Genomic DNA, 14,748 nt, shown 5'->3' with positions numbered 1-14,748 from the left:
TCCTGGAGAACAGCTGATTGGAACAGGGGCGGGTTTTCAAGCATCCCGCAGCTCCGTGCCCCAAATAGTTTTTCAATTAGGGGAGAAATCCCAGCAATGTGGAGGTGGGCTTGCAAAAGGGGGCTCGGCCCTCGGCTGGAGCTAGGGGAGGGGGGACAGAAGGGAGTTATGTCAGCAGTAAGAAAATCCCAACCGATGGGAGCCGAGGCCCAGGGAGTAGAGTACAATAGGAAGGAGAGGAGAGAGAATAGAGAATAAAGGGAAGAGAAGATAGGAGAAAAGAGAAGAGAAGAAAAGAGAAGGTAGAATAAAGAAGAGAAGTTAGAAGAGAGAAGATAGAAGAAAAGAGAAGATAGAAGAAAAGAAAAGAGAAGATAGAAGAGAATAGTGAAGAGGAGAAAAGAGAAGGTAGAATAAAGAAGAGAAGTTAGAAGAGAGAAGAGAAGATAGAAGAGAAGAGAGAAAAGAGGAGAGAAGAGAGAATAAAATAGAATAGAAAATAATGGAATAAAATAGAGAATAGAATAGAAAAGAAAACAATAGACTAGAAAATAATATAGAGAATAGAATTATTATTATTATTTATTATTATTATTATTATTATTATTATTATTATTATTATTTAGATTTGTATGCCGCCCCTCTCCGAAGACTCGGAGCGGCTCACAGCATGCAATATACAGAGTACAAATCCAATATTAAAAAACAGTATTTAAAACCCTTATAATAAAAAAACAATCATACAATCCACATAAACCATGCATAAATCATAATAGCTGAGGGGTATATTAATTTCCCCATGAATAGAATAGAACGTTTGTGTTGCTAAGCGAGACATTTGTTAAGAGAGTTTTGCCCCAAATGTTAAAATTGTTTTGTTAAATGAAGAACTGCAGTTACTAACTCAGCAACCCGGTTGTTAAGAGAAGCTGGCTTCTCCGTTGACTTTGCTTGTCAGAAGGGCGCAAAGGAGGATCATGTGACCCCGGGATACAGCAGCCGTCATAAATATATGAGTCAGTTGTCAAGCATCCGAACGGGGATGCTGCAACAGTCCTAAGTCACTTTTTTTCCCAGCGCCGTTGTAACTTCGAACGGTCGTTAAATGGACTGTTGTAAGTCAAGGACTGCCTGTAGATGTGCGTGGCCACTCGGCCCCAGTTCTCTTCCTGACCCGCGTCCGTTTTGGTCTCCCCAGGGAAAGAGGCCATGCTGAAGCAGAAGGACTACGAGACGGCCACCCTGTCCGACATCAAAGCCCTGATCCGCAAGCACGAAGCGTTTGAGAGCGACCTGGCGGCTCACCAAGACCGCGTGGAGCAGATCGCGGCCATAGCCCAGGAGCTCAAGTAAGCAAAGGCGCCTTGCCAGGTCGTATTGTTCTCCTGGACGGGTTGTCCCAAGTGGCTTTTTTCAAGAAGCAATTCTTCCTTCCTTCCTTCCTTCCTTCCTTCCTTCCTTCCTTCCTTCCTTCCTTCCTTCCTTCCTTCCTCCTTCCTTCCTTCCTCCCTCCCTCTCTCCCTCTCTCTCTCTCTCTCTTCCTTCCTTCCTTTCTTTCTTTCTTTCTCTTTTCCTTCCTTCCTTCCTTCCTCTCTCTCCCTCTCCTTCTCTTTCTCTCTCTCTTTCTTTTTGGGGGGAAGAGGAGGGGAGGGTGGGATGCAAGGGGGGGCATTCTCCAAATAGATCCAGGCCTTTCTCTTACTCCGAAAGAGGCAGCAGGGCCCTGGGAAATGGATGGCGTTAGTTTGAGCTGAGATGGAGCCAGGACCAGACGAAGGGGCTTGGAATGGCGATGGGTGGCAGCCGGAGTGTGGCCCTCCTGAGCTTCGTTTCCAGGGGCAGAGGCATCCCGAGGCCGGTCCTTCGCTGTTTCCAAGGCAGCCACGCAGTCTAGGTCTAAGCATCCCGACAGCCGGACACGGCCCTCAGGCCTTGAACTTGACACCCCTGTTTTAAGGGGTTCTGGGGTGGCTTTCAGGTCATGCTTTATTCTGGTCAACTGCCTGCACAGGTCGCTGCAGTTTTATCAGCAAGATTTCAGAAATTGTTCGTCTTCCTAAGGTTGAGATTTGAGGGATGGGGAGGGAACAGGTTCTAGGTCACCTACGTGGCTTCCTCGCGCCTTGGGCAGGATTATAATCCACGATCTCCGGTCATTGAACATCCATTGTTATCATGTTATGTTCATTGCATTGTATTGTACTTTACTACTTTACCTTATTTTATTTTATTGAGATTCTGGGTTTTAAGCAGAGAAAAGGGCTATAGTTCCTCCTCCTCTTCCTCCTCCCTATCACCTTCCTTTCTTAACAGATGGACTTGTCAAAGGATTGACCCCAATCCTGCTAATAATGTAAATTATCCTCTGCCGTTAAAACCCGCCCCTTTCGGAAGGCCTGGCCTTCCACAGTCCACTCTCCATCCTGGGCAGAAAGCTTTTAAAGTTGTACTATAGAAGTCATTATAGTAAATCTGAGCACCAGTTTGGGGACTCTTCCTCCTCCTCCCAGATCTCCTACCTCCCAGCCCTGATGATGTTACCTAGTTTGGTAATGAAATGTCTGCGAGAAAACAATCCAGCTCAGAGCACCAGAGTCCTCTCCTCCTCCTCCTCCTCCTCCTCCTCCTCTCAGATCTCCTACCTCCTAGCACTAGTGATGTTACCTAGTTTGGTAATGAAATGTCTGCGGGAAAACAATCCAGCTCAGAGCAGCAATCTCCATCTCCTCCTCCTCCTCCATCATCTCAGCTCCTTCTGATTCCTCCTGAACCAGGCCTCTAAACCAGGTTGTAAAAATTCCTTGAGCCCTCGAAGCTGTAAAATTCCCCCCCATCCTGTTAAAACAACACAGAAACCAGCCTTGGCAACCTCCTTTAAAAAGGCTTCCCTGTCTGCCAACCTCTGTGTGTTTGTGTGTGTGTGTGTGTGATTGATCGATTTGGACCGTCTTGCAGCAAGACACAAAGAGAACGTTGTAAGGTATTTTTGGCACGTTCAAAATAGCAGCCCCCCTCCCCTCACTGCTCCCCCCTCTCCTTTCTCCCTCCCCAAATCTGTCTTTTAAGATCCTTTTTCAAACGGGGCCGCCTTGGCTCCCCTCTGAAGTCGGCTAGGAGCCCCTCTGGGTCATTCTTTGTCAAGTGGACCAGGTGAAATTGAAGCCTCATTTGGAAAGAAACCATCGCAAGAACAACACACACGATAGAAAAAACCGCGCTCTTTCTAATGCAATAAAAATGAAGAGGATCGAAGGTGAGAAAAACAGAGAGCGATAGAAAAAAAGTGCTTTTTCTAATGAAGACGATTGAAGCAGAAACAGCATTTTCTCACCTTCAATCGTCTTCATTTTTGTTTCATTCGGAAGAACTTTTTTTTCCTATCATGTACATTGTTTTTGTGATGGTTTCTTTTCAAATAAGGCTGCAAAAATCAGTCAAGTGGACACCTGGTCCACTTGACAAAGAATGACCCCCCCTCTCTCTTTTTTGGGTGGGAGTTTCCTCCTCCCCACCCCTCGCCCCCGCCCCGCCTCGCACAGTATCCCCATTGTTCTCCCTCCCTCCCTCCCTCGGTGTCTTACCCCAATACGGTCCTTGTAAGAGTTTAGAGCAAACCCCCCTCCCCTCCCACACCCTTCCTGCTCCCCCCCCTCGGATAAACTCACATGCCATAAGTATACATACACACAGGCCACAGGCTGAGCCTGCCCTGAATGGGGACTGGGTGGGGTGGGAGGGCTAGTTTCCTTATTTTGGGGGCTGAGAGGAGCCAAGGACTCGGAAATGTTAGACCATAATTGTACATAAGCGCACTATTGTGCCTACCATCCCTGCCCTCCTATCCTATTATCATTTTTATCACTTCTTTATGCTTTGTTATGTTAATACAAACTATAACTCTATACACTGGTCCCTCTACTTACGAACTTAATTCGTTCCGTGACCAGGTTCTTAGGTAGAAAAGTTTGTAAAGCAATTTTTCCCATAGGAATCAACGTAAAAGCAAATCATGTGTGCAATTGGGGAAACCACATGGAGGGTGGAGGCCCTGTTTCCTCCCAGGAGATTCCTAGAGAGGCCCCAAGGAGGCTTCTCCCTGCCTTTTCCAGCCCTCTTTCCTCCCAGGAGCTTCCTAGAGAGGCCCCATGGAGGCTTCTCTCCGCCTTTTCCTGCCCTGTTTCCTCTCAGTAGATTCCTAGAGAGGCCCCACGGAGGCTTCTCCCCACCTTTTCCGGTTAGTTTCGGAGACTCGGGTTTGTAAGTATAAAATGAGAAGAGGAAAAAAAATCTTGAACACCTGGTTCTTATCTAGAAAAGTTTGTAAGTCGAGGCGTTCTCAGGTGGAGGTACCACTGTACTTGTTTGATAAATATAATAAATAAAATACACTGCTCAAAGAAATAAAGCGAACACTCAGATAACACACATCCTAGATCTAAATGAATGAAATATTCTCATGGAATACTTTGTTCTGTACAACGTTGAATGAGCACCACAGCAGGTGAAATACGATTGTCAATCAGTGTCGCTTCCTAAGTGGACACTTTGATTTCACAGGAGTTTGATTTGATGTTGTTGACATGTTCCCTTTATTTTTTTGAGCAGTTTAAGTAAACCCTGATGTGTGTGGCCTGTAGCATGACTTCATGCCCACCCCTCGGCCTCTTTACACACACACACTTGCACACGACGTCCCCAGGATGCTGCTTGCCAACATTTGGAAGCCTGGGGCCATGCGGGAGGTTGGGGGAAGAAATGCTCAGTTCTTTTCTGCCGTCGGAGGAGGAAGTCTTGGGAACGGAGGAGGCTGGTCGCCGTTCTGGGGGCCGAGGGTTTGTTTACACACACACACACACACACAACCAGATTCCTCCCCAGCTGTTTGGTTTGGCCAGTGAGTGGATGCTCTGTTTCCCCTTTTTGGTCCTTAAAAAGCAGCAGGACATGTTGGGGAGGGCGCCACATTCCAGAGGGCTCAGAAGGACCGCGTGGCCCAAACGGTCCTCGGGTGCCCCCCTGTGGCCAAACACGGGAACTGGAAACCTCGAAGAAACAACCAGACATTCCAACATGTCTTTATTTCCTGGTAGTCCTCGACTTACAACTGTAAGAGAGACATTGCGGTCATCAAATGGGTCAGGTTAAGGGGATTTTAGGACCCTTTAAAGGTGGCAGTTAAGAAAACCATTGATGAGATAACCTTTATTGACATTTTTTACTGTAAGCACACTGGCCCTGTTAAAAATGAAATTTGATTGCCTGCTCTCAAAAGGAAGTATATACTTACCCATACACATATATAACACACACCTAGGGGAGAGAGATAGAGAGAGGATCGAGCGGTAAATGTGATTGATATAGATTAGTTATGAGACAGACAGACAGACATGACAGACAGACAGACATGATAGATATGATAATAAATTGGTGGATGGATAGATAGATGATAGATAGATAAATGATAGATAAAGATGATTGATAGATATAAATATGAGAGAGAGAGAGAAATGATAAAGATGATTGATATATATAGATATGAGAGAGAGATGAGAGAGAAAGATGATTGATATATATATATATTGATATAGATAATGAGATGGATAGATATAGATAGATGATAGATAAAGATGATTGAGAGATATAGATATGAGAGAGAGACAGAGATGATAGATAAAGAAGATAGATAGATAGATAGATAGATAGATTAGATAGATATGAGATAGAGTGATAGATAAAGATGATTGATATAGATATAATGGGAGACAGCGAGCGAGATGATTGATATAGATATGAAATAGAGAGAGAGAGAGAGAAAGTTAGATACAGTTATAGAGAGATGTAGACAATAGATAGTCACTAGATTCTCAGTGGTTTCCAGCAACATAACCACATACATTCATGGTTTTTAAATAATGTCCATTTACATGAATTAAGCAAAGTTTGATCCTTCTTGATACGGTGACCTTGTAGAGAGGCTATTAGGGCCCCACAAGAGACCTGTTTCCTGGTTACCTGCCCCCCAACCAATGCCCTCCCCTTTCTCTGCCCCACAGCGAGCTGGATTATTACGACTCCCCCAGTGTCAACGCCCGGTGCCAAAAGATCTGTGACCAGTGGGACTCCCTAGGGTCCTTGACCCACACACGGAGGGAAGCGCTGGAGGTGAGACCAAGCCTGCAATGGAGGGGGGACGAGCGAGCGAGCACGGTGTCAGGGGGCCTAACCCCCCTTTTTTTGCCCATTTCTCTTTCCTAAGAAAACAGAGAAACAGCTGGAGACCATCGACCAGCTCCATCTGGAGTACGCCAAGCGAGCCGCGCCCTTCAACAACTGGATGGAGAGTGCCATGGAGGACCTCCAGGATATGTTCATTGTCCACACCATAGAGGAGATAGAGGTACGAGGCTGTCCATTGAGTTTCCCTAGCCTCTCTATGGTACAAGGACCTGGAAGTCTCTACCTGGGCTTTAGCGAAGAGAGAGAGAGAGAGATGAGTGGCGCTTAAGGGAGATTAGCCGACACGTCTGCTGCCTGATCCAATTGTGTCATCCATCCCACTTAGTTTTAATCAGCAAAGAAAGACTCATCTCTTTTTCCAATAATATCCTGCTCAAAAATAAATAAAGGGAACCCTCAAATAACACATCCTAGATCTGAATGAATGAAATATTCTCATTGAATACTGTACAAAGTTAAATGTGCACAACAGCTTGTGAAATATGATTGTCAATCAGTGTTGCTTCCTAAGTGGACAGTTTGATTTTACAGAAATTTGATTGACTTGGAGTTATATTGTGTTCTTTGAGTGTTCTCTTTTTTTTCTTTTTTGAGCAGTGTATATAAATACTATACTGGATATGAAATCTTAAAAGCTCCAGGTATATTTCTTGTAAAGTAAAAAAGATTTACAGAACCAGAAAATGCTAAGTAGTAGAAGTGGGGATACTTCGGTAATTATGCCAGACTTTTAACATATATATATTTTTAAAAGGATAATAAGTAGGAGAACCTTCAGCTACTTATAAGTGCAAACTCCAGCTCTAGAGGGAAGTTTTTGTAGCTGGCGTCCGTCCCATCCACCAGCACTTGTGGGTGGGTGTGTGTGTGTTCATATTTCTCTCTCACACTCCATCCCGCTGCAAATGGAAGAAACCCGACTTGCTCTGGGAAATGCCAAGACAAATTAGTCTTTCATGATTTATTTATTTATTGTATTTATATGGCTCTCACTCCAAATGGACTCTGAGCGACTAACAATAGGAATAAATACAACAACAATAAAATCAGTTAAAATCTAATAGTAAAAGTCAATAATGCAATAAAACAGTATTATTATTTTGCTGAAAGCGTAGTAGATGCTTGGAACAAACTTCCAGTAGACATGGTTGGTAAATCCACAGTAACTGAATTTAAACATGCCTGGGATAAACATAGATCCATCCTAAGATAAAAATACAGGAAATAGTAGAAGGGCAGACTAGATGGACCAGGGGGTCTTTTTCTGCCATCAATCTTCTATGTTTCTATGTTTCTAACAGTAATAACATTTAAAAAAATGATGGCAGGAGGGATGAACCCGGGGGGCCCGTTCGTGTCTTTTCTGGGCGTGGGGGCTTTGGGCTGAAACGATCCGGTCTCACCCATCTCAACTTGGAACGTGGTTCCCTTCCAGGGTTTGATCGCTGCCCACGATCAGTTCAAATCCACGTTGCCCGATGCCGACAGAGAACGAGAAGCCATCTTGGGCATCCAGAGCGAAGCGCAGAAGATCGCAGACTACAACAACATAAAACTCTCTGGGGACAATCCTTACACTTCGGTCACGCCTCAGATCATCAACTCCAAGTGGGAAAGGGTGGGTGTGCCTGGGCTTCCTGCCCCGTCCGGTAGGCATGCTCAATGGGCGGAGCAGAAGGCAGAGGCTGCCCGCTTTGGGTTGCACAAGGGTGTCCAGCAAACCTAGAAAACAGGGAAATCGGGGAATTGTCAGGGAAATCAGCGGTTTGGGAAATATCAGGGAATTATCAGGGAATTCGTGAAAAAAAAATGGAATAAATCGGGGATGGGGGAACCAAACTGTATTAAAATGAAGTCAGGGAAAAATCATGTTAAAAAAACCGGATCGTGCTGCCTGGCAGAGTCAAGCAAAAATGAGCATAACTGTGGCAAGAACTTGTTTCCTTAGTTACCGATATTTCTCCATGGCTTAGCCATTTGGTATGACATCATCTATGACCGTGCCTTAACTAGATAACAAGTTACGGGGAAATATCAGGGAATTATCAGGGAATTTGTGCAAAAAATGGAATAAATCGGGGAAAATACTAAACTATATTAAAATGTTTAAAAGTCGGGGGAAATCATGTAAAACAAAAATGGATCACACTGTCTGGCAGAGTCAAGCAAAAATGAGCATAACTGTGGCAAGAACTTGCTTCCCTAGCTACCGATATTTCTCCATGGCTTAGCCGTTTGGTATGATGTCATCTACGACCAGGCCTTAACTAGATAGCAAGTTACGGGGAAATGTCAGGGAAATATCAAGGAATTTGTGCAAAAAAACGGAATAAGTCGGGGAAAGTACCAAACTATATTAAAATGTTTAAAAGTCAGGGGGGAAATCATGTAAAACAAAAACAGATCACGCTGCCTGGCAGAGTCAAGCAAAAATGAGCATAACTGTGGCAAGAACTTGCTTCCTTAGCTACCGATATTTCTCCATGGCTTAGCCGTTTGGTATGATGTCATCTACGACCAGGCCTTAACTAGATAGCAAGTTACGGGGAAATGTCAGGGAAATATCAAGGAATTTCAAAATGCTTTCCCCCTGGACACCCTGGTTGCAGCCCGAGGTCTCCCTGAGCTGGGGGGCTTGGAGGGGGTGGGGGAAGCCCAGGAACGTCACCTTCAGTGGTGTCTCTCTTCCTTTGGGGTCCAACAGGTCCAGCAACTGGTGCCCAAGAGGGACAGCGCCCTTCAGGATGAGCAGAGCAAGCAACAGTCCAACGAACGCTTGCGCCGACAGTTCGCCAGCCAGGCCAACATCGTGGGGCCCTGGATCCAGACCAAGATGGAGGTGAGAAGCAGTGCGCGGGAATCTGAGCTCCTGCCGGCAAGGGAAGCCGGATTGCCAACCCAACGAAGGGCACCGGTGGTTAAGGCTGCAGAGCTCGTGGGTCTCTCTCTCTCTCTTCATGTGGGCCTTCTGAACATGCGCCAACCCAACCCCCTTGCCCTTCCCTTGACCAGGAGATTGGGCGCATCTCCATTGAGATGAACGGCACCTTGGAGGACCAGCTGAACCACCTCAAGCAATACGAGCTGAACATTGTCGATTACAAGCCCAACATCGACCTCTTGGAACAGCAGCACCAGCTCATCCAGGAGGCCCTGATCTTCGACAACAAGCACACTAACTACACCATGGAGGTGAGGACACAGCTGGGGGTGGGGGGCGTCTTGGTGAAGGTCAATAAGAGGAGGAACGTATTAAGCCGCCCCGAGTCTACGGAGAGGGGCGGCATACAAATCTAATAAATTATTAAAATTATTATTAATTAAACTTCCAATAAGCGTCCAGGCTATTATCCTGGACATCAGGGTTGTCAAATTTGATTTCATTGAGGGACACATCAGGGTTGTGTTTGACCTTGGTAGGCACAGTCAGCTCGTCACTCATGTTGGGAACACCTGTGGTGGTCCGAGCGCTCTGCCAGTGAAAATTTGCTCCTGAGCTCCATATTTGGCTGCGACGGCCTCCTGCAACCCTCTGCCAGCAAAAACGGAGCATGCAATCCTCCCAAGCTCCATTTTCACTGGCAGAGGCACCGCGGGGCGAGTCCTTCGCTGCTCCCAGGGCAGCTTCCGCCGGCCATATCTAAGCACCGCGTGGCCCAGATTCAGGCCCCGGGCCTTGAGTTTGACACTCCTGCTGTACAGACTAATCATGAAGCCGGGCTGTCATTTTAATACATAGCTAAATACGCGCCAGGGGGATGTTGTGCATGTGGGCGGATGTGAACGTGCTCTCAGCACACCGCCTCCTCCTCCTCGTGTTCTCAACCCAGCTGGGCAGATTCAACTTTGACATCCTTGTTTTCACTCCTGTTGCTTTCACCATGTGTGTAGTCTGTTAAACAAGCAGATGCACCGCTAAAAGTAACGGACGTCCTGGAGTGCCAGGAGAAAAGCGTAGAGCGGCTTGGAAGAAAATCAGAGCTTCGGGATGCCGACTGGACCAGTTGAGCAACTTTTGGGGAGAAGGACATGTTGGGTAGAGCTACTGGGCCCATAACCTGTTGGGCAGAGAGAGTTTTGCTCAAAGGGAAGTTAACCCACCAAGTAGCCACAGTTAACTACAGTAGTACCTCTAGATACGAGCTGCTCCACATGCGAGTATTCCAAGTTACAAGCCACGAGGGGAGAGAAATTTCTGTTCCAGACCCGAGCTCAAATTCGGGATACGAGCCGAGCGTCCACTAGGTGGCGCAAGAATCCTTGCTTCTGGTTATCTCGGAGGGGAAAAACAAAGTCTAAAGCCATTTGTTCCAGATACGAGTTGTTCGATATACGAGTTCCCTTCTGGAACGAAGTAAACTCGTATCTAGAGGTACTACTGTATGTCTAATTGAAGTCTTCAATTAAACACAGCAGCAGGCTTTCTTTGTAAAAATATATTTTACTTCTCTTTTGTCAAACTGCTTCTCTAAATAAATTAGCATACAATGCTTCCATATAACTCTTATAATATCCACCTCTGCAACCACTAACCACTAAACTACAAACCATTCTACAGTGGTACCTCTACTTACGAACTTTTCTAGATAACCGGGTGTTCAAGATTTTTTTGCCTCTTCTCAAGAACCATTTTCCGCTTACAAACCCGAGCCTCTGAAACTGTAACCAGAAAAAGCAGGGAGAAACCTCTGTGGGGCCTCTCGTGGAATCTCCTGGGAGGAAACAAGGCCGGAAAAGGTGGGGAGAAGCCTCTGTGGGGCCTCCTGGGACGAAACAGGGCCTCCACCCTCCCTGTGGTTTCCCCAATCGCACACACTATTTGCTTTTACATTGATTCCTATGGGGAAAATTGCTTCTTCTTACCATCTTTTCTACCTAAGAACCTGACCCATGGAACGAATTAAGTTCGTAAGTAGAGGTACCACTGTATACTATAACAAACCACTCTCTGTAACAAGCCACACCTATGCAAGGGTATTTTTCCTTATATAGCACAATTGGTTGTAGCACAATTGGCAAACCCATGATTACGTGCCGGTTATGCCTTACATCAGCCTCTCTCGTGGTTACAAACCATTTACTCGCATTGTGATATTACCTTCAGAAATGAACCTATTCCTGACAGGACCCATGAGGACAAACCGATTAATTCATTATGGCTGTTTTGGCATTTCCCCTTTCATTTTCACATCCAGCACATCCGAGTTGGATGGGAACAGCTCCTCACCACCATCGCCCGGACCATCAACGAGGTGGAGAATCAAATCCTGACCCGGGATGCCAAAGGGATCAGCCAGGAACAGATGCAAGAATTCCGAGCCTCCTTCAACCATTTTGACAAGGTAACCGAGGAGGAGGAGGAGGAGAGGAGGGGTGGGATAGCCGGGAGGACTCTCTCCTGTAGCCCATTCCCACATGTGAATGTACCCTCACACCCTTCCTGTCTCTGGTTCTCCGAAGGGAGGGTGGGCAGTTGGGCAGCATTTCTTGTATCGAGTCTGATTTGGGGGTAGAACAGACAACTTGATGGTGGCTTTAGGTGGGCATCTTACTAGAGGAGATTGGCAAGCCTTTCAACTGGGATGGTGTACGGCCCCCTGCCTTGAGCAGGGGGTTGCACTAGATGACCTTCGAGGTCCCTTCTAGCCCTATGATTCTACGAGGGTCGCCCAGAAAGTAATGCACCACATTTTTTTCCCTTCAACGATTATTTATTGAGCACAATGAAACTTGCACACAAGAGTGATGTTTCGTCTACACTCTCTATTTTTCCACGTAATCTCCGTCCCGTTCTACGGCCTTCCTCCATTGAGACACAAGGGCGTGTACGCCCTATCGGTACCACTCCTTGTTTTTGTCACGAAGCCATTTCTGCACACTGCGAATCACCTCCTCGTCATCCTCAAAATGTCTTCCGCGACTAACCGTACTTCTGTTGACTGCAGATTCTCCACAAACTACACAAACGTTTGTGAATGTTCCCAACAGTTTCTTTCTCCGCAATGAGAGAAATTCCATGATGACACGCTGCTTGTAACGTCCGACACTGACAGACGCCATTTTGAAACACTGCCGCAGCTACGCTATCTGTGTGAAGAAACGCAAAATTTACACACACACTCCTGACAATTCAAATAATGAATATCTAAAGTTTCACATTCGTACCTTTTCTGTAGGCTGAGAAACAAAATGTGGTGCATTGCTTTCTGGGCGACCCTCGCACACCCAAGATATTACCGAGAGAGTTGCTGGTTTGTTTTTAATTTAGTTTATTAGATTTGTATGCCGCCCCTCTCCGAAGACTCGGGGCGGCATACTTCTAGATACTGCTAGTTTTTATCGTAGTTCTGGCTGCATAAGACCCTGTCTTTACAAAAGGGAAAGCCCACCCTGACCCAGCCAGGATCATCCCATTCTCTTCTGGGTCGGGATTACAATCTGGGATTCCTTAGCCCAAGACTTAAGATCCCTGTAACAACCTCCTTGCTGGTAATGAAACGAGACAAGGTCTCACCAGGCCCATCCAGGTCATGAAACCTGCTGTTAACCATCCTCCTCCTGGTCTCCCTCGCGAGGATCCTTTTGGGTCAAGCGATGCTAGGGCCATCCCATAATGCTCTTTGCCTGTCACCTAAAGAGAGGTCAGGATGAGCGTGATGCAGCTCCCTAAATCATTGGGTTGCAGATTGTAGCCACGCAGTTTTAGGTCACTGGATTTTTGCCAGCAAGAGGTGGCGTGCCCAGATTAAACGGGGACAAGAGGTAACTTGTCCAGCCCTTGTTGGCTTTTCCTTCTCCCACCAACTATGGGGAGACCCTCCTATAGCCCCCCACTTCCTGTCTGGGCTAAGAGTCTTAAGCTGGTTTGGATCTCAGTCCCCCCCCCCCGCCCCCCAACAGCCAGCCTTGAACTAATGGCGTGTCTTTTCCCCTCTGTTCCGCCTTCCTCGCCTTCACGGGGGGCCTCCCTGCCACCCCCCGCCTTTCCTCGACGGGCGTGCCGTTCCCTGCGCCCCTTCCTACCCGCGGCCCGGTGGTAGGACCACGGCGGCTCCCTGGGACCCGAAGAGTTCAAGGCATGTCTCATCAGCTTGGGATACGATGTGGAGAATGACCGACAGGTACCCGTCGCCCATCAATCGCGCCGCCCGCCATGACGAGATTGCAATTAATCAATTTCCTTTCTCTCTTCCTTCACTACGTTCTCCTCCTCCTCTTCCTCCCTGCTTTCCCTCTGACCATCGTGCTGGTGTTTGGTGCTCCTCCCTCCTCCCTCTGCCTCTTGTGCTGACCCCCCCATCCCCAAATACTTTCCGACTGACTTTTTCTCTTTCTGCGTCTTTTCTGCCTCCTGCTCTTTTCATCGTCGGCCCTTGGCATGCTTTTTATCCATCTCTGCTCGCCCGCCACTCTTCTCCTTCCTTCCTTCCTTTGTTCCCGCCTGTCCTTCCTTCCTTCCTTCCTCCCTTTTCTGTTGGCTGCTTGGAATAGAAGCGCACGGGGAGCATGGATACAGACGACTACAGAGCCCTCCTTATCTCCACGGGATACAGCCTGGTACGCTTTCTGCTTTTGCCTTCCTCTTCGCTCCCTTGCTGCTCTGACGCTGCTGCTCCAGCTCATCTGTCTGCCTTTTTGGGGGGGAGGGCCTAGATGTCACATCGGGGAGGGGAAAATCACGCAGACCGGGTGGGCGAGGACACAGGAGTGGGAAGACACAAGAGTTCATGCTCAGACCGAGCTGCATACCACAATCCAAATAACAAGGCAATATACATTTTACTCCCCACCCGCAAAAATCATGGTCACGCATAGATACGGCCTGGGCAAACGTAGGACTTATAAATGATTTCATAGACGTTGAAATTCGTCCAAATGCCTGGGCCAACCACAATCCCTTATGCTTAGAATGCCGTGATCTGATCTGAGTGGAAAAACAAAACAAAGATGGACTCACAATAACTAAAGAAAAAGAATATGAGATAATGGCGAGGGACTTTTTTCTCCAAACAAATAATGATGATGAACACACACTGCTCAAAAAAAATAAAGGGAACACTTAATAGAATAGAATAGAATAGAATTTTATTGGCCAAGTGTGATTGGACACACAAGGAATTTGTCTTGGTGCATATGCTCTCAGCGTACATAAAATAAAATATACATTTGTCAAGAATCATGTAGTACAACACTTAATGATTGTCAAAGGGGTCAAATAAGCAATGAAGAAACAATATTAATAAAAATCTTAGGATATAAGCAACAAGTTACAGTCATACATAAACATACAGTCATACAAGTCATACATAAACAACACAATATAACTCCAAGCAAATCAAACTTCCGTGAAATTAAACTGTCCACTTAGAAAACAACACTGATTGACAGTCAATTTCACAGGCTGTTGTGCACATTCAACTTTGTACAAAATGAAGTATTCAATGAGAATATTTCATTCATTCAGATCTAGGATGTGTTGAGTGTTCCCTTTATTTTTTTTGAGCAGTATAT

General features: G+C 46.4%; 1 protein-coding gene across 5 annotated transcripts in view; it reads left to right on the top strand.

Annotated features, from left to right (window-relative positions):
* ACTN4 (actinin alpha 4) overlaps nucleotides 1-14,748 on the top strand; it is a 93,420-nt gene that overhangs the window by 74,384 nt on the left and 4,288 nt on the right. For 2 of the 5 annotated variants that reach the window (XM_070764542.1, XM_070764541.1), the window contains exons 12-19: nucleotides 1,199-1,349; nucleotides 6,054-6,162; nucleotides 6,257-6,397; nucleotides 7,673-7,855; nucleotides 8,942-9,076; nucleotides 9,250-9,429; nucleotides 11,433-11,579; nucleotides 13,729-13,794. In XM_070764542.1, coding sequence (XP_070620643.1) covers nucleotides 1,199-1,349; nucleotides 6,054-6,162; nucleotides 6,257-6,397; nucleotides 7,673-7,855; nucleotides 8,942-9,076; nucleotides 9,250-9,429; nucleotides 11,433-11,579; nucleotides 13,729-13,794 — 1,112 coding nt within the window. Of the gene's footprint in view, nucleotides 1-1,198; nucleotides 1,350-6,053; nucleotides 6,163-6,256; nucleotides 6,398-7,672; nucleotides 7,856-8,941; nucleotides 9,077-9,249; nucleotides 9,430-11,432; nucleotides 11,580-13,277; nucleotides 13,359-13,728; nucleotides 13,795-14,748 lie in introns of all 5 variants that reach the window. The other 3 variants (XM_070764540.1, XM_070764539.1, XM_070764543.1) reach the window with 2 other exon arrangements.

The sequence above is a fragment of the Erythrolamprus reginae genome, chromosome 11, assembly GCF_031021105.1.
Source record: "Erythrolamprus reginae isolate rEryReg1 chromosome 11, rEryReg1.hap1, whole genome shotgun sequence".
NCBI classification, from domain to species: domain Eukaryota; kingdom Metazoa; phylum Chordata; class Lepidosauria; order Squamata; family Dipsadidae; genus Erythrolamprus; species Erythrolamprus reginae.
This window is presented reverse-complemented; position numbering and strand designations above follow the sequence as displayed.